The sequence below is a fragment of the Chanodichthys erythropterus genome, chromosome 13, assembly GCF_024489055.1.
Source record: "Chanodichthys erythropterus isolate Z2021 chromosome 13, ASM2448905v1, whole genome shotgun sequence".
In the NCBI taxonomy this organism is placed as follows: Eukaryota; Metazoa; Chordata; class Actinopteri; order Cypriniformes; family Xenocyprididae; genus Chanodichthys; species Chanodichthys erythropterus.
In genome coordinates this window covers 27590525-27617310 of record NC_090233.1, presented here as the reverse complement: position 1 = coordinate 27617310, position 26786 = coordinate 27590525, and the positions used below count along the sequence as shown (strand labels likewise).

Here is a 26786-nt window from a genome sequence, read left to right as displayed (position 1 = left end):
AGATCAGCTCGTCTGTTTTTCCAAATAACCGTTAAACGGAGTAAAGCGACTATAGGGGACGAAGAGGCAGGTTCAAGATCAGCTACTTCTCTGAATAGAAAAAACAAAACAAAAACGTAAAAATGATAACAAAAACAATTAAAAACATCAACAGCCCAAACAAGTAGTACGTACATTTTAATAGTGTAAGTAAATAAAAAATATTTTTTTGATCAGATGAAAGAGCTGAAAGCGTTCATTGGCTCTGGTCAAAGCTGTGACGCACACTTATGCTGTTGTATTCAGTATGGATGCTGTTTAGTACACTGTTACCCACCTCTGTTACAAACACCACAGATTGGCCTAAAATGATCATCTATGAGTGTTATTTTTGTTTATGTCTGACAGGTAAATAACTGTTTTTATCTTTCCTTTGGTTGAAGCGAAGTGTCACTGTTTATTTGCTAAGATAACATCATGTTGACTGAGCGAATGAAAAGTGTCTTGCAGCCCGAGTGGAAATATGGCCTGTTTATTCTGCAAGATCGTGATGTAAAACAGCCTTTGAGTGGTTGTCGATGACATTTAGAGAAACTGTGATGTTTTGAAGAACAAGATAATTACCGAAGCCGAAGAAAGAAACCGTATGGTTTGTTTTGAGATTATTTTTTCGATTAAGATGAGTAGTATGGTCTGGTTCGTATTAATATTATTGTTTTTCAGTTTCTCTTCGGAGTTGTTAAAGCTACTTTTCGTGTGAAAAGCAGATTTACAGATCATTTTTATAATGTAGCATTGTGCATCTCTCCACTGTAACAATGGACAGGTTGTTATGCGATGAATGCATCCTTCAGTTGTGCTGGTCGCATGAAACAGCATTTTTGTGCTCCTGAGAGTTTCAGTCACCGACTCACAGTGGTGCCATCTAGCAGATGTGCTCAGCCTAATTTTTATTCCTGTTTTCTTCTGTCATTATTATTATTATTTTTTTATATATATATATATATATATATATATATATATAATTTATTCGATGATGGCAGATTTTCTCTTTCACTCTGATACTGTAAGTTCATTAGAAGGCTACTGACTTAATGGTGACTTAATTAGATGGGGACTGTCTTCATATTTCTTTTTGTTTACCACAGAAGATAGAAAGTAGGGTTTTAAAACTATTTGAGGCTAAATAGATGATTTCATTTAATTTCCTTTTCTTTTTTAGTGGGTGTACTTTAACCTCACAGCTGTTTATTGTATTGATGCTGTCTAGAGTTGTATCAGTAGTTGTCAATTCTCTGTGCTTTGTAATAGAGTGAAGTCAAAATCAAGATGACTGACAGCGGGGATCTTTGTCCTCACTTGGATTTTATTGGTGAAATAACTAAGGAGGAACTTATTCAGAAATCAAAGGTTAGAATTTTCTTTTGTTGATATTTAATTGTTAAAAGTATTATGAGTGATTTGTATTGAACTGTATCATGTTATTTTTACTCAAGGGCACGTGTCAGTCATGTGGGGTAGGTGGACCAAACCTTTGGGCATGTCTACAGGTAAGGAGCCTTTTCCCTAGCAAAAACATACAAGAAACAATGGGTTTTAAGCATGTAGAAAGATGTATGGATTATGCCCAGAACATTTCTTTAAAGTCACCATGAAATCAAAATTCACAATTCTTTTTTTATGGAATATTGCAGGATTTGTTATTTGTTTGTGCACATCATCATTATTATTATTATTTTTAAATTCATGTCCAGTCATAATTGATTGGACTGTTGTTGTTTACTATTGCTGCCATCTCATGTGAGTTACAGGTTGTCGTGCCCTCACACTGAAAACCACATCATCAGAGAAGAGAAGAAATGTTGTTGCATGAGGGAGGGGGAAGTTATTTTGATTGAAGAGTTAGTTCACTTAAAAATGAAAATTCTGTCATTAATTACTCACCCTTGTGTCGTTCCAAACCTATAAGACTTTCGTTCATCTTCAGAACACAAATGGAGATATTTTTGATGAAACCAGAGAGCTTTCTGTCCTTCTATAGACAGCTATGCAACTACCACTTTGACACTTCAAAAAGTCTACAAAGAGATCGTAAAACTAATCCATATGAATTGAGTGCTTTATTTTCTGAAGCGACTCAATTGTTTTATAAGATGAACAGATTTAAAGGGTTAGTTCACCCAAAAATGAAAATAATGTAATTTATTACTCACCCTCATGTCATTCTATACCTGTTAGTAACAGGTGTAGAGCAACATGAGGGCGAGTAGGCAAACAAAAGATTCGTAAAGCTTCGAAGCAGTGTTTTGAAATCAGCCATCACCAGATATTGTTGAGAAGTCATTATTTTGGTTTTATAGGTGTACAAAAAGTATTCTCTTCATAATATTAAGGTAGAACCACTATACTCACATGAACTGAACTTAAATATGTTTTGAGTACCTTTCTGGATCTTGAGAAGTTCGGTGGCATCGCTGGCAATGGAGGCATCACTGAGCCATCTGATTTCATCAAAAATATCTTAAAGGTGCCCTAGAATCAAAAATTCAGTTTATATTGTCATAGTTAAATAACAAGAGTTCAGTACATGGAAAAGACATACATTGAGTTTCAAACCCCATTGCTTCCTCCTTCTTATATAAATCTCATTTGTTTAAAAGACTTCCAGAAAACATGTGGATCTCAACATAACACCGACTGTTACGTAACAGTCGGGATCATTAATATGTATGACCCCAATATTTGCATATGCCAGCCCATGTTTGAGCATTAGACAAGGAAAGGCAGTATTAATGTCTGGATCTGTGCAGACAAGGTAAGCCAGCAAGAACAACAGCGAAAAATGGCAGATGGAGCAATAATAACTGACATGATCCATGATCCATGATATTTTTAGTGATATTTGCAAATTGTCTTTCTAAATGTTTCATTAGCATGTTGCTAATGTACTGTTCAATGTGGTTAAAGTTACCATCGTTTATTACTGTATTCACGGAGACAAGAGCCGTCGCTATTTTAATTTTTAAACACTTGCATTCTGTATAATTCATAAAGACAACTTCATTCTTTATAAATCTCTCCAACAGTGTAGAATTAGCCGTTAGCCACAAAGCATAGCCTCAAACTCATACAGGATCAAACGTAAACAACAAAATAAATACTTATTTACTTATAATACTTATAATATATACTCACATAATTCGAAGCATGCATACAGCATGCATGACGAAAATCATGTAAAGATCCATTTAAGGCTTATATTAGCTGTGTGAACTTAGTAAATGCACTGTAATATAGTCAAGAGCTCGTGTGGCAGGGAGCACGTGATTTAAAGTGGCGGCGCTGCCAAAATCTGTGTATAGTTAATGATGCCCCAAAATAGGCAGTTAAAAAAATTAATAAAAAAAAATCTATGGGGTATTTTGAGCAGAAACTTCACAGACACATTCAGGAGACACCTTAGACTTATATTACATCTTGTAAAAAAGCATTCTTGGGCACCTTTAATTTGTTTTCCGAAGATGAACGAAGGTCTAATGGGTGTAGAACGACATGAGGTTGAGTAATAAATGACATTCAACTTCCCCCTCCCTCATTCTTCTCTTCTCTGATGATGTGTTTTTCAGTGTGAGGGCAAGACAACCTGTAACTCAGCATTAGTAAACAACAACGGTCCAATCAATTATGGATGGACACAATCAAGTCCTGTTCTGCTTTTTTGTTTGTTTGTGAAGCAGTTTCACTCAGATATGCATCACAATAGAAATCAAAAGACTATCAGAACTTCTGTTTCATGGCGACTCTAAATAATATATTTCTTGAAAATCATTACTCTCATTATTATCCTGCTTTGTCCACAGTGTGACTGTCCCTATGTAGGCTGCGGAGAATCATATTCTGATCACAGTACTATACACGCACAGGTGACGTTCTCTTTCATTCTGTCTAGGCATTAATTCTATCTAGGTATCATCCATTTTTTGTTCTTTTGTACATGTTCTTTTTACCCTTTTCCAGGCCAAAAAACACAATCTGACAGTAAACTTGACCACATTCAGGGTGTGGTGTTATGTCTGTGAAAGGGAGGTATTTCTGGAACCAAAACCTGTTATTCCTATATCAGTAGCTCACCGCTGCAAACCACACGAACAGGTAAATAAACATGCATTAAGATGGCACTTTCTGTTTGAGGTTGGCTGTGTCTTCTGCATTATTAATATCTCATTTAGACACAATAATTTATAAAGCACATGTACAATACAAGATACACAATTCACTTTTTTACATCCCCAAAGGATCCTCTTCCCCAGACAGCATGTTACCCATTGAAGGCAGTTCCTATCGCAGTGGCGGATGAGGAAGGCTCAGAATCTGAGGAGGATGAGATTAAACCTAGAGGTATAATCATGTAGACAGGAATCTAGTACATATTGCATGTCATTTCATATAAATGATGTATAAAGAATAAATGATAAAAGGCAAGGACACACCCCTAGACATTGATGGGAACATGTTGCACTACCATTCAAAAGTTTGAGATCAGCAAGATTTTTTAAAATTGTTTTTGAAAGAAGTCCTTTATGTTTACCAAGGCTGCTTTTATATGAAATACACAGTAAGAACAGTAATACTTTGAAATATTATTACAATTCAAAATACCTGTGTTCTGTTTTTAATATATTTTAAAATGCAGTTTATTCAATGCCAAAGCTGAATTTTCAGCTGCCATTTCTCCAGTCTTTAGTAGTCTTTCTAATAAGTTGATTTATTTAGAATATTTTTGCAGAATTTTTTTTTTTTCCCCAGGATTCTTCCATGAATGGAAAATTAAAAAAAGAACAACATTTATTTTAAATGGAATGTTTTTGTATAATTATAAAACTCTTTACTGGCATTTTGATCAATTTAATTCATCCTTGCTAAATAAAAGTATTAATTTTTGTTATTTATATTATTTAAAAAATCTTATTGATGATCTTTTATATAAACCTTTACATTTTTATTTACTAACAGATGTGGATATCTTGCCATGTTTATACAACAGCTTAAAAGAGAGGTTTGAATAATGAACAAATAACCAGTCAATTTCTTAGTTATTTTAATATGAAAATATTGCTTGATGGATGCAAGTAGCCTGAATTAAATAGAATATCATTGTCAATGGTTATGTGTAATGACTAAGATTCTATTCCACAGTGCAAAATTTGAGGTTCATCTATCATTGCTAAAAGCAATGATTAAAAAAAAGCTTGTTATGCTTAATGCTCTTTACTCTATCTAAGGTCTCACAGGGATGAAGAACATTGGCAACTCCTGTTACATGAACGCTGCGCTGCAGGCCCTGTCTAACTGGTGAGCTCACAACTTGTGCAGCATAAATCCAGGCAACACACAGATTGGAAGTGTGACTGATTTCACTGATCAATTTTTCAGTTCGGTGCATCCTTCCCTTTAAACTTACAATGGTTTTCCTGTTTCTTTTTCTCTTCAGTCCTCCTTTGACTCAGTTTTTCCTGGATTGCAGTGGGCTGGTGCGTACGGATAAGAAGCCGGCGTTGTGTAAAAGCTATCAGAAGCTTATCTCTGAGCTCTGGCACAAGAAACGGTAACAAGCACTGACTTGCCAAACCGCTAACGTAGATCTGGCCAGTTCTAGCGTACCTAATTTTAACCGTTTGAGCTTGATCCTAATTATCTGAACCTTATCATTCTCCGTTGGTTTTCTTTTCCCTCTTCTGTACTTACTTTGGCTTTCTGTCCAGGCCAAGCTATGTTGTTCCCACTAGTCTGTTTCATGGAATAAAACTGGTGAACCCCATGTTTCGTGGCTACGCTCAACAGGTATATAAAGCAGTGTTATATTTTTAGTATTATAATAATTATTATTATAATATTGCCTTTGTTTACTTTTAGTTTCAGTTTAGTACTACAACTTATTTTATTTTAGTAAGTTGCGAAGTAGCTAATTTTCATTTAAGATTTATAAGTTTTTCATTTAATATTTTATTTCAGTGAACAAAATTAATTTGAATAGTTTAGTTTTAGTTAACAGCTACAACAATGATATGACGATTACTATGAAACATTTCAAGACTGTAAATGTGTTTATCATATAAGCCTCAGAGACTTTTTCACGCTTCTTGCTTCTGTCTTTTTAGGACACTCAGGAGTTTTTGCGATGTCTGATGGACCAGCTTCATGAGGAGCTGAAGGAGCCTTTGACCGACTGCAGCAGTGCAATCTTAGATGTCGACCCTGACCGCAACCTTGACAACCAAAATCACTTTGAAGGAGACCGAAGCCCCTCTGAGGACGAGTTCCTATCGTGTGACTCTGGATCCGGAAGCGAGAAAGGAGATGTAGAGAGGGCAGGAGGAGAAGCAGAGCTGCTCATCCAAGATGAGTGTGTGGGCGTGAGAGGAAACGGCGGGATCTCAGAGAAAGAGAGGCTGAAGGAAAGAAGAGGAGAAGAGAGAACACGGGAAATGGATGAGGATGCAGATGTGGACACAGCCGCACAAGAGGGACAGGCAGAGAGAGAAACAGAAGCAACGACTACAACCACAACTGTGCCGACATCAGGAAATACAGGTATGATGTTCTTATAATCTTAGGCTACATTCACACTGTCAATTTTTGGGATTGACATCCACATTTACTTACAGTTGTGAGTCTCGAAATGTCCCTTTCACACAGCAGCTTACATTAGCATCTCGAAACAAGCCCGTATTCAGTAACCATAGCGCCAGTTACCAAAGATGGCGAAATCCGTCTTAGGTCTTATCACTTTTAATGCAATAAGAGTCCAATCGCAGCTGCGAGTTAATTCATCAAATATTTATTAACCGACTGCAGCTTTTATATCTGGGTGGAGAGCGAAGCATTTGAGTCGAGTGTAGAACACCAAACTGGCGGAAGCAGCTCTGGTGGAGAACAGTGATTGGATCTAAAACCTTCAGATGACACAGAGTCCTTATGAAGGTTTTGGATGTGAAAACATAAATCTTTTCACTTCCTGATCCCTCTTTTTCTTGCAGAACCTGATAATGAAGCTTCCATGCACTGTCCGTCCTCTCATCCTTGTAGCCCTGCTCACAGTTTGCAGGAGCTTCACTCCAGACTCTCCAGCAGCCCACCAAGATCCAGCCCCCTCAGAACTGGACCCACTTACACCTTAAAGAAAGGTTTGCTTCTCTCATATAGCCAAATACACCATAGATTAAAAAAAAAAAAAAGTAGAATTTTGCTTTAAATAACCATTATGTTTGTTTGTCTTATAGCTCAGATGCTCCTGAGCACCAAGAAAAAGAAGCAATCACGTTTCCGCAGTGTTATTTCAGATATCTTTGATGGATCCATTCTGAGTCTGGTTCAGTGTTTGACATGTGACCGGGTGAGGAAAGATGTAATGTAACTGTAGAACCAAACGTTAAGTAACTAGAAGGATTTATTTTAATGGTACAGTATGTGTAAGATTGCAGAAATAGCAATGATTTAAAGACAATATCTGCCTTTTGTAGGTTTCGACAACCGTGGAGACCTTTCAGGACCTGTCTTTGCCTATTCCGGGTAAAGAAGATTTGGCCAAACTCCATTCCTCCATCCACCAGAGTGCTCCTGTTAAAGCGGGTGTCTGCACGGATGGCTATGCGGCCCAGGGATGGATCTCCTACATCATGGACTCTATACGAAGGTATAGTGAGGGTGTGGTGGGGCTGAGAATGAACAAAGGGAAAAATGAATTGCACTACAGTACAAAAATCTGTAAGATTGAAAGAAGATTCTTATGCTCAGCAAGGATGCGTTCATTTGAAATATGATTATAATTTAAAATAACTGTTTTCTATTTGAATTGTATTTTATTCCTGTGACAGCACAGCTGAATTTTCAGCATCATTACTCCAGTCTTCAGTGTCACATGATCCTTCAGAAATCATTCTAATATGCTGATTTGGTGACCTTATTATTATTATTATTATTATTATTATTAATGTTGAAAACCGTTGTGCTGCTCAGTATTTTTGTTGAAAACCTTTTTTAATCTTTTTAAAGATTTCTTTGATGAATATAGTTCATAGGTTTGAAAGAACAGGATTTATTTGAAATAGTAAAGACTTGTTACAAAAAAATCATTTTTGTGCATAAATTAAATGCATCTTTGATAAATAAATAAACTTCATGATTTTATAAAATGAATAAAATTAAAGTATTCATTTCTTTTTTTAAAAATCATACTGACCCCAAACTTTTAAACTGTAGTGTGTGTTTTCACCAACGCTGAATGTAAAACAATGTAATTGCACTGAACGCAAACATTGATATTGTAATGTAAATGTATGTGTGTTAGTAAACACGGATCGTGATTCGTGAATAATCCACAGGTAGGTGGGCCAAGTAATAAAAAATAACATTTTAAATTTTCATAACCCAATTAATTGTGGGAGTGTCATGGGTGGATGAGATATCTAAATCAGAGATGATATGTTCGGGCGGGTGATGGGTGAATTTTTTGGTGACAGGTGATTTTTAACAGTGGATTTGAGTGACATTAGAGCTGATCCTCTATTGTGTGTGTTTATTCAGGTTTGTAGTGTCTTGTATTCCCAGTTGGTTTTGGGGACCCATGGTAACGCTGGAAGACTGCCTGGCAGCTTTCTTCGCTGCTGATGAGCTGAAAGGTAACCACACCATTTTTGACATTTCTGATTATGCAATAATGAATGTGACAGAAAAAGGTAAAAAAAAAAAAAAAAAAGATGTACTCCTTGGCAACATATGATGTTGATGTTTATTTCCTTTTTACCAAACAGGAGACAACATGTACAGCTGTGAACGATGTAAAAAGTAAGATTTCTTTAAAAATGTGTGTGATCAACATATAAAAATGTAGTGGTTGAAATGCTGTGTAACTATTTCACTTACTTACTTATGGTTTTACAGCCAAAACCATACTGTTATTATTAGGTTTACATGTTTAGTTGATGAAACATGCTCATTTACTCTACCTGTTTCCCAGATTGAGAAATGGTGTGAAATATTGTAAAGTTTTGCGTCTACCAGAAGTAAGTACCCCCGTCCATTTCAATCTGCAACTTCAATACAACTTGTATTCGTAGTTTGTGTGTTTATGTGTGATCTTCTTTGCAGATATTGTGCGTTCATCTGAAGCGTTTCAGGCATGAAGTCATGTACTCATTCAAGATAAATAGCCACGTGTCATTTCCATTGGAGGGTTTGGATCTCAAGCCCTTCTTGGCTAAGGAGAGCTCATCTCAGATTACTACCTACGACCTGCTGTCTGTCATCTGTCATCACGGCACTGCTGGGAGTAAGTTACTTCCGTGGGATATTGCGAAATGTAGCAGGAGTTTCGAGATTTTGATATATGGCCTGACATTTGTTTATAGCCGGCATTTTTCCCAGATGAGAAAAATTGTACTATTTTATCTGTTTTATTTGAGTGAATTTTGTTTTTCCCTGTTGAACAGGTGGTCACTACATAGCGTACTGTCAGAATGTGATCAATGGACAGTGGTACGAGTTTGACGATCAGTATGTATCAGAAGTGCACGAGACGGTAGTGCAGAATGCTGAAGCGTATGTCCTCTTCTACAGGTAAATTTTTTTTTTGCTATTTTTTTTATGTTACACACCAACACACCAAATTGAAGCTGAGTGGGTGTACTTTAAGCCCATTCATTAAATAACTGTAATTTGAATATGTTTTGGCAAACGGCTAAAATATTTTTTTTTTGCCTGTGTCCAAATATATATAGACCTAACTGTATGCCTAATTGTATGTACTATTGGAACACTTAGTGTTGAGTGCACTTTTAAATGGTTGTAATTTCATGATGTTAATTTTCTTTCAGGAAGAGCAGTGAAGAATCTGTGAGAGAGAGACAGAAGGTCGTCGCTCTGGCTAATTTAAAGGAACCTAGTCTGCTTCAGTTCTACATTTCCAGAGAATGGCTCAACAAGTTCAACACATTCACTGAGCCTGGACCCATCACCAACCACACTTTCCTTTGTCAGCATGGAGGTATAATCACACCCAAATACTGTCATGTATATCTAAAACCTCTCCAAACTGGACCAATTTAAGTGTAATTAATTACGTGACTGTAATATTAATTCACCTATATCAAGGTTTTGTCAGACCACAGGTTCAGAAGAGTTTAGGAGGTGTCAGTGGGTACTTCTGAGCTTTACTCTGTTATAAAGTTTGCTGCTCGAATGAAAACCACAATTCTTTTCTCTGTACTGTAATTACTGTGCAAGTATGAAGTGCTGAATGTGAGTACATATTGACTTAAAGGGTTAGTTCACCCAAAAATGAGAATTCTGTCATTTATTACTCACCCTCATGCTGTTCCACACCCGTAAGACCTTCGTTAATCTTCGGAACACAAATTAAGATATTTTTGTTGAAATCCGATGGCTCAGTGAGGCCTCCATATCCAGCAATGACATTTCCTCTCTCAAGATCCATAAAGGTACTAAAAACATATTTAAATCAGTTCATGCGAGGAAGCTTCGGAGCATTATGAATCAGTGTATCGAAACAGCGGTTTGGAGCGCCAAAGTCACGTGATTTCAGCAGTTTGGCGGTTTGACTGATTCATTTATGCTCAGAAGCTTCCTGAAGCATTGTTTTGAAATCGGCCATCACTATATAAGTCATTATTTTGTTTTGTTTTTTGGTGCATCAAAAATATTCTCGTCGCTTTATAATATTAATATTGAGTCACTGTACTCACATGTGACTTTGGCGCTCCAAATCGCTGTTTCGATACACTGATTCATAACGCTCCGAAGCTTCCTCGCATGAACTGATTTAAATATGTTTTTAGTACATTAATGGATCTTGAGAGAGGAAATGTCATTGCTGGCTATGCAGGCCTCACTGAGCCATCGGATTTCAACAAAAATATCTTAATTTGTGTTCCGAAGATTAATGAAGGTCTGACAGGTGTGGAACGGCATGAGGGTGAGTAATAAATGACATTATTTTCATTTTTGGGTGAACTAACCCTTTAAGTGAGACGGTAAATAGATTTAATGACTACAGTAAGTGGTATGTGGCTACAGTTTGTAAACCTCCACATAATAGATTATTTTAAATTACTAGATCCTATGGGGTGTGACTGACAACAAAAAAAAGATATCTTTGAGTTATAAAATATGAAATGATTTAAAAAATGAAATACTTTAAACATGAAATAAATACCACCAATAGGTGGAAGCATGTTACTGGCTTAATGAGTGAGCCATTGCATTATTCATTTAAACTTACACCTCTCTTTGGGTAATTTTGACCTGAAATTATTTTATTTTTAATTTTTTAAAAATCAGGTGTGAACACCTAAGAGAATCCACACAGCCATGAAAAAAAAAAATTGTAGTTAGAAATTTAGTAACAAATCCTTCCCTCTTGTGTCATTTTGACCCCCATAAGGAATGATTAGGAAATGGGGAATATTTTTATTTGTCAAAAAAAAAAAAAAAAAGTGGCACAATCCAAAACACAAATGAAGGGATGAGACTATAGAATAACCCTAATGCAGAAAATTCTCACAAACACACACATACACGTGTACAACACTCACAAATAGAATTACATAATAAAATGAATTTATCCTTTTTTTTTTTTTTTTTTTTTTTTTTTTACAAAATATTGTTTTTTTTTATATATATATATATATATATTTATTTATATATATATATATATATATATATATATATATATATATATATATATATATATATATATATATATATATATATAATATTATAAAATATATATAAAGCAAATTCAAATTTCAATTTGGACTTTTGTTACTCTATTCCAGTTTATTTTCTGTATATAGAATCTCCATAGAGAAACTTTGCCCCTCTGTTGGCAGTTATTATGAAATGCAGATCAATGTAATTTTATTTCCACAAGAGGTCAGCAGAGACACTCAATGACTGAATGCATGATTTTTTTTTAAAGAGGCTTTCACTAGAATAGGCCTGGAATGAGGTATTTTTTTGTGAAACAATGTACAAAAATATGCTTATTTTAAAATTTAAAATGATAAAATTCAATAATTTAGATGTAAATAAAATAAAAATGTTTTGTTTTTCTCTGGGGAGGAGAGAAGTAGGGTTAAACAATTTGTTCAAAATGGTGGATTCATTCAGAAACGAAGCCAGTGACTGTTTTTCTGAACGGATAAATGAATCATTCACTCAAATGATTCATTCAAAACTGCAAATTTGTTCGATATTGAAACACCACTGTCTCGTTCTCAGAAACAAGCAATGGTTCTGCTCTGCGAATCCCAATTTGTGCACTTATGCACTATTATGGCGTTTTTAAGAATAAATAGTGCAAGTAGTGTGTTCACACTGAAAATTCCAAAAAGAAAAATTGCATTTTAAGTACCCAGATGATGCATTAAATTAACGGGAAAAAACGAAGTGTGGAATGTTGGTCACTTGATGCACTGAACTGTCACAGCTTTAATTATATAGTGGAGGGGGAGGGGCTATTACACTCCGATGTTAAATGACAAAATAACCTTATACAATTCACACACTACACACATGAGTACATAGTGTATAAGTGCATAAGTGTATAGTGCGTCATTTGGGATGCAACTTTAAACTGCATTCTAATAGGCTACATCACACAGTGAAAGCATGCACCCTCAAGGCATGATTTTGTTTGTTTTTTGCAAAGTGAGTGACATACTTAACAATGTCAGCTCACACTTCGTTAAAACAACAATTACGAGATTACCGCGGACAATACTTATCGCACACCCCCATTTGACCCTCAAGTGACCCTAAGTGACATAGAAAAACAAACCAGAGACATACTGTCTGAAAATGTTGTATTTCTTTTGTCTGCATGTAAAGAATTGAGCCCATTATGTGGCTGTTAGAACTTGCATATCTTCTTAAAACTTTTTCCTCAGTGGAAAAAATACCACCAGAGTTTATCTAAAATGCCTGAAGTTTGTTTTTTTTTCCCTCCTCTAGTGCTCCGTGTGATGACTCATATGTAAACTATTAATTGCATTAAGCCACAAAATCTAGCGTGTTAATGTTTTTATGAGAGACAATGTTACATGTAGAAACTATATTACAAGAGACATGGTGAACAGCAAAATAATCTTATAATTAATCAGTTTTATTTTTTTTATACTCATTTTACCCACCATTGGCAGTTGTGGCAAATACCTAATTTTCAACCCAGTATATTCCCCATATGGTTTGCACAAACTTTTTTTATTCTTTTTTACTCGCTGTAGCTGCAAAAACTTAATTTGGGTATGATTTTATACAGGAATCCCTCCTACTAAGTACCATTATGTGGACGATCTGGTTGTGATCCTTCCTCAGAATGTGTGGGAATATCTTTACAACAGGTGAGTCATGCATAGCAATGCACATTTTTGACCTTTAGGAAGTTCTCTTGACATTTATCACCTTAGTGGAACATGGGATTATTTTTGAGCTTCTGAACTTGTGAAGTCCAAACCTCAGTCCAACCCTGAACTCACAAGATATATATGGAGTTGTATCGGTTCAAGACATCTGATGTCATGCGTAAGGAACTCCAAACGAGCAGTGCAATGTAAACATTGTCAAGTTATCTGTTTGCTCTTTTCACTGGCCATACTTTGAACATTTTTTCATGTCTTTCACAGGTTTGGGGGAGGCCCGGCCGTGAATCACTTATACGTGTGTGCCATCTGCCAAGTAGAGATCGAGACCTTAGCCAAACGACGGAAGCTGGAGATAGACACCTTTATCAAGGTGAACAAATGACTTCATACACACAGATCAGAGCTCTTTAACATTTGTGGAAAGAAGTGACCTTCATGTACAGACAAATTAATTTGCGCTTGCAGGTTTAATATGTTGCTAACTTTTGTAGCCAACGTATAAGTAAACAATGTAAAAAGTAAACAATGAAAAGTAAACAATGAGATTTCACCATAATACTCAATGTGAATCACAGATAGGCAGGGAGTGTATTTGAATACTGTTTTTCTAGGTTATCCACTAAAATATACAGCATTTTAGTAGTGCAGAAACTCCTCTTGGAAGGAGCATAATGTTCTTGGAAGCGTTTGCTGCTCGTAATGCCAGAGAACTGATGAAAAACAGACTGCGTACTGGATATGATTTGCACTAGAATCTTATCAGGACAGCAGCATCTTATCAGGTGCAGCTGATGCACCACTAGATTTAAAACATGCTTTGGAAAAATTCATGTTTGAAACGCAAGAGGTTTTCAAGGGGTGCTTCAAAAATGAAATGCAGCATATAACTGTTATACTAAAGAGTACTGAAACTCTCAAATTGTTTAGAGGGAGTTTGAATAATTGTTGACAATGGTCATAGCTCTTTCTGTTTCTTGTCTTTCTCTGTCTGTAGTTAAATAAAGAGTTTCAGGCTGAAGAAGCGCCTACAGTCATCCTGTGTATCAGCATGCAGTGGTTCAGAGAATGGGAGAACTTTGTAAAGGGCAAAGACAACGGTACACTCTCATACAAACTCACAAACATGTGATACTGCTTATTTATTATTTTAAAAAAAAAACATGCAACAAAATGAATGATGTCAATCTGCGGAATTTAGTTCACTGGTCTGACGGAGGAATTCAAGTGTCTGTTTATATTGTACAACTATTTTACTAGGGGTGTAACAATATATATAGTGACAATATGTATTGTGTATAATTCACCCAAAATGAAAATTACTATGTGAGGAAAAAAAATCAAGTTATCCATGCACAACTTTTTTTTTTTACTCCATTTGCCCTTATAATCTTTAATCAAAAACATCAACGTCCCCTTCCCCTTACAATGACCTCTCTTCTCTGTTGACGTGCAAACTAGCACTAGGACTTGGCAATAAGGTTGTCCAATGGCCTAACAAGCTTTAGTCCCTCCCCTCCAAAAACTTGTTACTCACATGAAACAATCGCAGCAATTAGCAAATGGCAAAAATCCAGTCATTGAATTCCCAATGGACACACAATTTTTTTTTTCTTGTTCAAGATGCCATTTTACTTGCATTTATGTTACAATAGGGAAGAAAAGTCGATTGCATTTTCCTATCAATGCTGACTTTAAAGGGATAGTTAACCTAAAATTTGTCCTCATGTTGTTACAAACCTGTATGGCTTTCCTTTTTTCTTTACACAAAAGAAGTTGTTTTCATTATATGGACTAAAAACACTGAGACATTATTCAAAATATCTTCTTTATCTTTTTCTTGTGTTCCACAGAAGAAAGAAATGCATACAAGTTGAATGACATGAGAGTGAGTAAATGATGACAGAATTTTCATTTTTGGGTGAACTATCCCTTTAAGGCTTTGTGTAAAATACATTACAAAAGTCCATTTTACATTAGGTGATGTATTTAATTTTTTTTTTGATGTTATAGTACTCCCTAAAAATGATAAACACTGAAACCCATTCAAAACATCCCTCTGTTTGTTTGAGTGTCCCAACCAGCCTGACTCAGCCAACATTGACTCAGCCAATGGCGGGATTTCTTGTCAGCTCAGCCAAGACCACCCTCTGTATTTTCAAGGGAATGTTTGCTTATGCACTGTAAAGGTCATTATTCTTTTCCGCTCTCTCTCTCTCTCTCTCTCTCTCTTTCTGCTGGTTTAGAGCCGCCTGGCCCCATTGACAACAGCAAGATTGCAGTAATGAAAGGCGGACATATCCAGCTTAAACAGGGTATTGCCTTTCTACAAATTGACATGTCTGTGACTCATCTTGTGTCAGAACTTTGTCTGAGTCACGTGTGTGTGTGTGTCTGTCTGTCTTTGTATATACATAGTTCTTTATCTATCGTTTGGTTTGCAGGAGCAGACTACGGGCAGATATCTGAAGAAACGTGGCAGTACTTGTTAAGTATTTATGGCGGTGGGCCAGAGATTGCAGTGCGGCAAACCATCAGCCCCCCAGACACTGACACGCATGGTGAGAGGAAGATAGAGGCGGAGACCAGAGCCCTCTGAAATGGTAAGACACACACACACACAGTGACCTCAAAAAACTATTTGAACACTAAACCACACTTTTATGTATGTTTGTTGCCAATGGGATTTTTTTCTAAAGAATTTAGCAAGGAAGCATTAAATTGGTCATTAAAGGTATTTATATTGTTACAAACTATTTATATTTCAAATAACTGCTGTACTTTCAAACTTTCTATTTATCAAAGAATCCTGAAAAAAAAAAAGTTTCCATGAAAATTGTAAGCAAACTGAATGAATGTATTTGCATTATATAACAAAATGTCAAATTAAGTGTCATTGATTAAACATGCTTTTCAAACTAAATAATTTCACAAAAATATGTTTTTTAGGTTTCATATGAGTAAAAAAAGATATTGTTAATGTTTATATTATATTGTTTAAAAAAAATACAAGTATTTAGATACCTTTTTGTTTTCAAATGTTGTTAATATGTCTATAGTTAATGCATTGATCTACACCTACTCTTCTGTGACACCTGTGTGAATCCTTTTTACTGAGAAGGTGAAGTTCTAAGAAAAGCTCTAGCATCATTAATACCAGACCTGTTTCGTCAGCGTATGGTACAGACTGGTATGATGCAGACAGGCTGATTAATCACCATCTACATAGCAATTATAATCTATGCTTTAACACTACATTGATGTTTTTTTTTTTTTGTTTTTTTTTTTAAATGTTTTACAGGAGCTTCTCTGTCCCCTAGATTATTTTACAAATAAAAACGTATTGTAATTAAATCATCCTAGGAGACAGAACAACTCTTGTAGCTGAAGAATCACCCATATATTTAATAATGTTATTGATAGGTTTTGTTTGTTTCTTTGCTCTACTGTAGGTGATGAAGACCAACATGTGGATGACACTGCGCTTAAATTTCTGTCTTACAAACACTTCGTGAGCATTTCTGTGGATCTGCTATCTGTGACTGACAGAGCTCTCCTAGCATAGGAAAGGGTCTTATTTATTAAGTGAATAAATCTATTATCAGACACGCACATATGACATATTTAGGTAACACTTTACAATAAGGTTCATTTGTTAACATTAGTTAATAATACATTATTAAAGGGTTAGTTCAGCCAAAAATGAAAATTACGTCATTAATTACTCACCCTCATGTCGTTCTACACCCGTAAGACCTTCGTTCATCTTCTGAACACAAATTAAGATATTTTTGATAAAATCCGATGGCTCAGTGAGGCCTCCATTGCCAGCACGATAACACTTTCAAGTGTCCAAAAAGGTACTAAAAACAACAGTTCATGTGACCACAGTGGTTCAACTTTAATATTATAAAGTGGCAAGAATACTTTTTGTGCGCCAAAAAAACAAAATAACGACTCTTTAACAAGATCTAGTAATTTAAAACACTGCTTCAAAGCTTTACGAATCTTTTGTTTTGATTCAGTGGTTCAGAGCACCAAAGTCACGTGATTTCAGTAAACGAGGATGTGTTACTTTAGTAGCTTTCTGGGCATCTGAAAGTGTTAATTATCTTGCTGAGCCATCGGATTCAAAAATATCTTCATTTGTGTTCTGAAGATGAACGAAGGTCTTACGGGTGTAGAACGACATGAGGGTGAGTAATTAATGACAGAATTTTCATTTTTGGGTGAACTAACCCTTTCAAATCAAGAGTTGTATTTGGTAACATTAGTTAATGCACTGTGAAGTAACATGAACACATAAACTGCTGTATTTTTATTAACTAACGTTAACAAAGATTAACAAAAACAGTAACATATGTATTGCTCATGGTTAGTTCGTGTTAGTTAATACATGAACTAATGTAAATGAAAATTGTTGTAAAGTGTTACCCATATTTAACATTCATGAACGAGCTTCATTCATGTGTGCTGTTGATATGCTTGTTTCTGTTGTCAGTGGGACAAAGGCCAATGATGTAAGCCTTTCTCAGTAGTGCAGAGGTAAATACATAATGCATCAAGCAGGACACATTTGAACTCTCACTCAAAATCTTTGATAGAGCTCTTTGCTGACGTCTGCCTAAGCAAAACAAGGCTTGAACTTAGTATCTGCATGTTCAAAGAAGCTTTCTTTGCCACCCAACTCCACTATATCACTATAATTCACACTACAAAAGATGAAATCAAGCATGTTGGCACTGTGAGTTTTTTTTTTCTTTTTTCTTGTGATGAATCATTGATGGTGTTGAAGGCTTTATCTGTTCAGCACTATTATAAAGCGAGTTCTGTTTACATTCTAACTCGCTTCCTATTTCCAAGATATGAGAAAACAATTTCCATCAAAATTTAACAATCAAGGAGCATGTTCACGCTAGCCACTAAATCATGATTTTTGGATACTATGGGATGAATAAGATCTGATGTTGCAGATATATGCCGGTTTCAACACTTTTGCTTTTGAGGTTATAATTCAGGCATCAAACTGATTCATCTTGAGTAGTAATAGGATGTGACATCATAGGTGACTGCTTTTCATGTTGATAGTAAAAGTTTCTTTGATCTAGAACTGTTTACTCAATGCTACTGAAATTTGACCACAACTATTATTACCCAATATAAGATTTCAATATTAAAAGCTCAGAATGTGTTTGCCATTAATATTACGTTTTGTTTTAATGCACTTTAAAAAATCCTCAGTTTTGACAGTTTCAAAATCCCATCTGTCCCAATAGAAGGAAGTGAATCCTTCCTGGATATCCCCATCTCTGGCACAGGGTTGCGTAAGCTACTATATTTGACATATTCAGTATTCAATGGTCTTCACATTTTTCACAATTTCCTCAGACTGGCAAAAACATACTGCTTACTCAACATGGTTCTTGGTGTGCTGTCTGTTAAAAGCTGCTTTGTTTATATTTCACAATGTTTTAGTGATGCAGCCCCACAGCCCCAAATGAAACTAAACTACTTTTCTAAGGGAACGTGCAATGAGGCATATCAAATGTGTTGAAAATGCTAATAGAATGCCGTTAAACTATTCTAGTTTAAGTATGTCATTTCGAGCATATTCTTTGTACATAAAAAATTTAACAGTTTTTATTTATGAATGTCTTTTCTCATAAGCAAATGGTCAGAATTGTGGAGAATTGCTGAGTTGTGTATAGGACAGCATGGTCTGTTACATATTTTGTTGCAGGAACTTAAAAATTCCAAGGTAACTTCTGATGTAATGCCTTTTTAACTTAAGTGATTTAAATGTTAAGATCTGTCTGATTTGACAAATAGAAATAAAGCCTGTTCTTTCTCCACAGTGTCTATTTCTTTCTTTGATTAGTTTTTATATAGTTATTTGATCATATTACTGTGATTCCCAGAATTGTCTTCCTCATCTTTGAGCAATGGTTGTGATGAGGATTACGTTCATGACTAGCCTGATCCAGTAATAAACTTCAAATCTGTTTTGCGTAACCTAAACCCATGCCCACACTTGTTAAAGGGATAGTTCACCCAAAAATGAAAATTCTGTCATCATTTACTCACCTTCAAGTTGTTCCAAACCTGTATGAATTTCTCTCTTCTACTGAACACAAAAGAAGATATTTTGAAGAATGTCAGTAACCAAACAGTTTCTGGTCCCTATTGACATCAGTAGTATGTTTTTCATTCTATAGAAGTCAATAATTCCATTTCCATTACCCTTCAAAATGCGCAAATTTAAATTGCAAATTGAAAATATGCCCAATGTGTCAATTGCGCAAAAACGTTTTTACACTCGCATGAGGCAATTTGAAAGAGGAATATTTTGCAAAACTGCAATACAACCATTTTTTTTCGCATTTACAGTTCACCTGGTGTACGTAAAAGTCTATCATTCTTTAAAGATGGCATGGTATGTTTGGACAGAATATGAGACAGCCTTCTCTCAAAATGATAAAATTATTCTAAACAATAAAGAAATGCCATATCAAGACCTCAAAGCAGATAGGGAGAAACACCATGAAACACCTCATATGTGGCTGCTCCCAAGTATAAGGTTCTTTCCTTGTCATTAATGCTTGGATAACATGCCTACGCCTCCTTCGATTAAAAACATGGCTAGTGCAGTGGCTGCGATATACTTAAACCTACTAACATCTGTTTTAGAATAACTTATCGTGAGAGGAAAAAAAAAGTTTTAGTCACATGACATTAGTTAATGTAAACACTGTCAATAGTTTTTTATCGACATTTAGAAAATATCGCAAAAGTTTTGCGCAAATCGGTAATGGAAACCCGGCTATTGGGGCCCATCAACTGTAATTCTTCAAAATATCTTCTTTTGTGTTTAGCAGAAGAAAGAAATTCATACAGGTTTGGAACAACTTGAGGGTGAGTAAATGATGACAGGATTTTCATTTTTGGGTGAACTATCCCTTTAAGTAGTTTCTTAACCAGGATCCTAATAGAGTGCCCCAGGGGGTTAGTGGTTCCAACGCCGTAAAGTCGATGGGTTTTTTGAATGGGTTTTTGCTGAATTGCCTGAAATAAGGTCTGTGGCTAACAAAGCCTCTAAATACTTTCACGTTTTGCTCTATGACATAAAACACAACAGTTATAAGCCACTTGTGATTTTTTTTTACTTTTACTGTGTCTTAAAATCGGCGGTTGCTAACAAATTGCTAAAAGGGACTTCCTTTGGCGGGGACTTTAGACGTCATCATTAAAAACGGGACATTTGGACAGCATTTCTCATGAAAAAGTGGATAAGTATTAATGATGCAAATGAAGCCTCATGAAGCACTTAGGCTTAGCAACCCATTGCTTCACCAAAAGGTTCATTACCCGAAGCTTCATTCAGCATTGCTCACTAGTGACACCTAGCTACTGTGCAAAGAAATAGACAAAATTAATCCTGAGCCTACCCTGACAGCAACATACTGTGGCCCAGATCTGGTACATATGGATCACACGCGGATCAGATGTGGGCCGGATCTGGGCCGACACAATGTTGCTGTCAGGGTATGACCTGAACAGACATTTGTGCATTGCCTGGGTATAAAATAAAATATGTATCTTCTCTGTCTGACTTTACTTGTGCAGAGACAACTGGCTCAGACACACGCACACATACACACACACACACACACACACACACACAGATAATTAATTATTCATAAATTATACCATACAAACCTAATATAACATAATTTAATGTAATAATATAGCTCTAATAATACAATAACAACAATGACACAATTCTTTGACTCTCCGACACTCTACTACTACTGGTTCTACTACTCCTGAAACACACACAAGGTGGCGTGTGTTTCGAACCCCCTTTATCCGGAAGCGACACTCAAACCGAACCGATGACGTATTCCACACAAACCGAGGCCTCGTTTGTCATCGGTCACGTGATTTCTACATTCCCAACACAAGCCTCGAATCGACGCTTCATCTGGCACGCCCATTTATGCTCGATATAAGCTCCGAAGCCTCGGTTCAAATGTCCCATAACTAATAAGTATTCATAACAGCACAGATCATAATCAGTGAGCATGTTTTTAAATAGAGTTGTTTTCTAAGTAAAGTTTGAGGAAGTTTGGTGGTGACGACGTTGATCCGCGACCATGGTGTGCTGTAGTCCGTTTATAGCCTACTGTTAGCCTTTTATATCTGACCACTTTATTTAGGCTTCAAAATCTATAAATGTTGTGTTAACTTGTAAAGATTATCTTGATAGACAAAACGTGTAAGTGTCATAACCCTTTGTTAAACACAGAGCTTATTTTCTGCGATTTTCCAAAAGTCTATGGGAAAAATGCATAGGCTTTCGATTGAGAGAACCCGTGTGCCGCTAACTTCCGGGTTGGCCTACAAAGTGATGTTATACCTGCACAACCACCGTCTCTTGATTTTTTTTTTTAGCTGAAGATTTTAAATTAATTCTTACAAATAAATTGTTTTAATAATGTTTTAATTGTTTTATACTGGACATTTACAATATACCCTGTAGTGTTATTTTAGTATTAGTACTTATATAATGTAGTATTTAATATTTTGATTAGCTTTTTTTTCTGTTTTCATTTGAATTTTAATTGAAGTTTTAGTAATTTTGTTATGTGCTTTTGTCAGTTTTTATTTTATTATACATTTCTATTTGGCTTTAACTGAATTTATTTCAGTTTAAGTTATTTTAGTATTTTTCGTACTTCAACTTAAAGTTCAGTTGAAGTTTTCCCATCTTATATTTTATTTAATCTTTATTTAATTTTAGTTTTAATAGTCAATTAAAAGTATTTTAAGTAGCTTTAGGTAACAATAACAACACTGAATCTACAACATTAGTTGGACAACTCTTTCAACTTTTTTCCATGTTTTTCTTAATGCTATTTATTTTATTTTATTCTGCCTATGTAACAATATTTATTATCACTATGTATAAAAAAGAACACAAAAGCCTAGTTTATAGGCTAAGCTATTTCAATGGGTCCATCACTTATCATATCAACTGTGTCTTAAAATGTTCAAGGATCCATATTTAGCTTCCCATGCTAAAAACCATCTACTCAATGTTACCTTCAGGCTCGGGGCTCTGTTCATCTCATTCATCTTAATCACCACTTCATACATGCCCCCAACCCCCACCCCCATCTCTATCCTCTCTTTGTCCTCAGACAGCCCCTGGAATATTGCTTCAACTACCACGTATAAACCAAATAATCTCAAATGGAAGGTGAATATTTATGTGGCAGAGCTCACTATCATTGTTTATGTCATTATAAGTCCTCTTTCTATTTGCAGGCTGAAGAAAGGAGAGCGCAGGAGGAGGAGAGAAGGATGCGGAGAGCTGCAGACCACCCATCTGAGCGCCTGTCTTGTCTGCCGGGGAAAGGATTGTAATTTTCAGCCCGAAGTAAGTCATCATTCCTCTGTTTTTGCGCAATTGCTGCATCTGGCTTTTATTATCTAAAGGGTCATTTCAGGAAATTAGCATGCTTTGTGTATAACGTAGATATTAACATCTTGCTGGCTTGGTCCTCTGTCTATAAACATTAGCATGTGTGGTACTAGCTGGGCTGCAGAAACATCTGGCAGCTCTTTTGTTTAACACAATAGATAAATATTGCATTGGTGATTCTAAATGATCAGGTTATTGTTAGTGAAGATTCTGTTTACAGTGTGTTTACTTGAAATGATAGTAACATGGAAAGAATTCACATCCTTGGTTCGAAAAAAAAAACAAATAATATATATGTTATGAATTTATGGTATGATTAAGAGTAACATTACTATACACAGAGGTGAAAAAAACATTTTCACAGTAAAGATAAACATAGTTGGTTGATAAAAAGCCCTTCCTGCCTTAACACTTATAACATTTATCCAGAAAGGCCTAATATAAAATGGAAATATTCACTAATCACAAACTTTTTTATGTAGATGTGTTGTGCTTTCTGCTCAGATTTGATGTGTGTGAACACCCTATGTGTTATGCTGTTTTGGAAGTTTCATATTCAAGTATATTGAAAAGGTCTTTCTCTTATTTCATTTAATTGCTAAAAACAATTGCTTTTAAAATGACATGAATCAACATGTAATCTGGAGGTATCTGCGGTCTCCAAGGAATAAATCACCAAACCTCAAATGTCTATGCTATAAAAGAGATTTCCTTCAGTAATCTCAGACACAAAGGCAGCAGGCAAGAGGCGTTACCGATGAGCTCAGAGCAATGTTGTCAACCAGGGCAACATCGCATGAGGTAATAACCTCATGGCTGTGAAATTAATTTTTTATAGACCTTGTTATTAACATTTCAGTGTGTGCAGAGCCTGTGCATCTCTGTCAGCCTGTCACAGCTCAAGTGCTCAAAATGATAAAATTATTCAGGTTATTAACACACACACACACACGTTAGGTTTCGGTATCTTTGTGGGGACTCGCATAGACATAATGTTTTTTATACTGTACTATTTTCTATCCCCTAACCATACCCCCTAAACCTTTCCATCACAGAAAGCTTTTTGCATTTTTACATTTTTAAATAAGCATCATTTAGTGATCATTAACCCATTTCCAGGGGTGCACATAACTAGTGCGCATGCACGGTAAAAATAAATGATGCATACCAGAAAACGTGGCGGGAAGCGCTTTTGAGTACCAACATTTTTGGGGACAGAGCAAGTTTACTTACAGAAGTAGGATTTTTCTCCATCTCTGGTAAAATAGCAATCATGTTGATAAGTATGTTAATTATTAGGGGTGCAACGGATCGCAGTTGGCTCCGCGGTTCGGCATGCATGTGATTTGCGGATTAACTGCTAAGTTTAACCATCATGATGTGAAAGTTTATTATGTGGACGTGTTTTGTCTTGGCAATTTACACATTCAAATGGTTTTAAACGCGGAAGAAGAGTAGAAAATCGGGATTTGCGCGCCTAACACACCCGAAGCGATTGCATGCACAGAGAGAGAGAGACAGGCTTTCAGACAGCGCTCGAAGACCAAATTAATTCTTCTTTCACGTTTACTTGCGCTTGAACGGACACGTACACACAAAATTTTGTCAAAATACCCGTCTCGGAAAGTATTCTCTCGGTTGTGTCATAAGTGAACGGCTGAGAAAGAAACCGGATATGTGTCAGTTTATTCGGTCCACGCATTCGGTCTTAAAGTGACAGCAGCCTAATATTCCTGCTGTTGTCTGTGTCATTAGTGTTAATAAAATAAAAACAAAACATCATCATCTACCATGTTCGACAGCAAAGAAGATAGAGAGGAGAGCTGTCAGAAGGAAAGTGATGACGACAACTTAGGATAAGAGTGTTGCGTAAAGTTTGAGTACCAAGCAGCATCTACAGGTGCTCCCTTGAGAACCAGACCAAAAAAGTTATATGCACCCCTGCCCATTTCTCTCATGAGGACCGCTGGCTGGTCCCCACAATTTAGGTGATCTCAGGTTTTACTATCCTTGTGGGGAAAAAACTTGCAATGGAATATAAATAATTGGTTGAATGAGGTATTGGTTACTGGTATTAGAGACTGTATCTGAGATTGTAGAGTATTCTACAACTTAATAACACAGTTAAATGTAGTTTTTATTTATTTTTTTAGCAAATCTGAACATGAATATCCAATTTTTCATGTACATTTAATTTTCCTTTTTTACATGTAGAATGAGTGATTTTTAGCATATAGTCCACATCATCTGACTGCACAGTCTTTTATCCAGAGTTCTTGTAAACAGCAGTCTACATTAGTTTAATGTTCATTGTTATGAGATGCAGATTATCTCAGATGCCATCAGACGACACAGCTGAACGTGTTATGTTTCTTTCCCCAGGCTGGATAATGGTCCGAGAGATGTGTGTGGACTCATGACACCGCCGAGACTTTAGCAACAGTAGCGACAATGATCAGAGTCACACCCAGGATTCACAGGGTGGGAGAATACAGCTTCACTGATCTTTGACTAGGGCAAAATGGGGACTTAATTAACTTTTGATATTCTATACTTATATGATAAAGTAATGTGAGTTTAAAGCAAAGTAAGTAAGGTGTGGTAGTGCATTTTTTAGATTAAACACTCCGATATCATATTCCAGTTGTCATATTTTTAACCAAGACTAAGAATCTGTCAGAAATATTTCTGACCATGTTTCAATATTTTGCACTACACTTACTATTGAACTTGTAACCTTGTCACCTCTCAGTAATTCCATTGCGGTCCTCAGTCCAGCTCTGACCTATTTGTGGACTGCAAAATACATGCTACAACAATTTGACTCATAATCCCTTTGTCTTTTCATTTCTCAATGCATCTTTTTCAGTTTTCATCTTGTACTCCACCTTGTAATTGTCACTACCTCCAGGCGAGGGTTTGAACAAAGCATTCCTTGGAAAGATATATAGACTTGGCTGCTTTCTCACGCTCTCTTTTTTTCCCGTATAGCTCTTTTCACACAGACACGCTCATTTTTGCCATCATATGTTGACTCTCTTAAATGACAGCCAGTGCTTGAATGAGTAAAGGCCTCTACACTGCAGACATGTGCTTCAGTGTATACCTGATAAAAGTTCGTAATTTAGGGAGAAAGTCTTTTGTTTAAGCAAATTGCATCTGACAACATTCTGGATATATAGCAATGGGTTGTGCCATTTGCACACAGTTGATTGATATGTGGAGTGTTTCTGGCTCACAAAGAGGCCAGACATCAATGGACATGTCCCATTTGCCTGAGAATTCTCAGCAGGATTATCACAGACTTTCAGGCCTCCACTATACTTCATCTTTCTCTGATGCGGAGGACTGCTGCGATGACATCACAAGCACAACCTCTTCATCCTCCTCGGACTATCTCGGAATAGACTGCTGACACTTGTGGTTTTGGAGTTTTGCAGGTTACTGACACCTTGTGCCAAATATTGCCATTCCCTTGGGCTCCAAATTCAGTCACTCACCCAATGACAATGAAATATGCTTAATCTGCCCAAATTAAACCTTGTGTCTTGACTATGTGGAAAGGGGTTGTGCTCTCATCATGTCCACAATTTCGTTCCAACTCCAATTTGAGCAACACACCCATTACTGTCAGGGAAAATCGTTGTGTCTATAACAGAATCACATTTTCTTTTATCTTTATGGATGGAAATCCAGTTTGGAAATATGAATGTACATTCTAAAAATAAAGCATTCAATTATGTAAAGATTTTAATGCTGTTGGTTTCTTCTGGGAGGAACAAAAACCTTCACAATGAACTTTGAGGAAATGATGCTGTTTTAAGGTGCTGTCAAATTTACTATTGTTTGGCAAATTTTCACAAGTGCAATCCAGTCATTTTAAAAGG

General features: G+C 36.0%; 1 protein-coding gene across 6 annotated transcripts; it reads left to right on the top strand.

The window, feature by feature from the left end:
* The first annotated feature begins 60 nt into the window (after window positions 1-60).
* Window positions 61-26543, top strand: usp20 (ubiquitin specific peptidase 20). 6 transcript variants are annotated; one of them, XR_010896924.1, is made up of 26 exons: window positions 210-387; window positions 1291-1389; window positions 1476-1529; window positions 3840-3902; window positions 3997-4131; window positions 4275-4377; window positions 5262-5331; window positions 5471-5584; window positions 5742-5820; window positions 6138-6570; window positions 7017-7163; window positions 7260-7372; window positions 7500-7672; window positions 8563-8657; window positions 8790-8823; window positions 8996-9041; window positions 9127-9307; window positions 9468-9594; window positions 9852-10021; window positions 13316-13397; window positions 13680-13788; window positions 14413-14515; window positions 15662-15730; window positions 15860-16018; window positions 22743-22854; window positions 25282-26543. XR_010896924.1 is itself a non-coding variant. In XM_067407170.1 (25 exons), exons 2-24 carry the CDS (start codon window positions 1309-1311, stop codon window positions 16012-16014), a joined length of 2736 nt encoding a protein of 911 aa, XP_067263271.1. In that variant the 5' UTR covers window positions 61-185; window positions 1291-1308; the 3' UTR covers window positions 16015-16018; window positions 16868-19267. The 6 variants fall into 6 exon arrangements, 5 of the variants coding, with proteins under 5 accessions (XP_067263271.1, XP_067263272.1, XP_067263274.1 ...); XM_067407170.1 differs by lacking the exons at window positions 210-387; window positions 22743-22854; window positions 25282-26543 and adding exons at window positions 61-185; window positions 16868-19267; XM_067407171.1 differs by lacking the exons at window positions 210-387; window positions 22743-22854; window positions 25282-26543 and adding exons at window positions 120-166; window positions 16868-19267.
* The last annotated feature ends 243 nt before the right edge of the window (window positions 26544-26786 follow it).

What these genes read in the sequence shown, in the direction of transcription:
- usp20 (XM_067407170.1), top strand. Translation starts at nt 1,309, where the DNA reads ATGACTGACAGCGGGGATCTTTGTCCTCACTTGGATTTTATTGGTGAA. An exon ending in ACAGTACTATACACGCACAG is followed by an intron (nt 3,903 to 3,996) that starts GTGACGTTCTCT and finishes ACCCTTTTCCAG; the next exon opens with GCCAAAAAACACAATCTGAC. An exon ending in AAGTTTTGCGTCTACCAGAA is followed by an intron (nt 9,042 to 9,126) that starts GTAAGTACCCCC and finishes TCTTCTTTGCAG; the next exon opens with ATATTGTGCGTTCATCTGAA.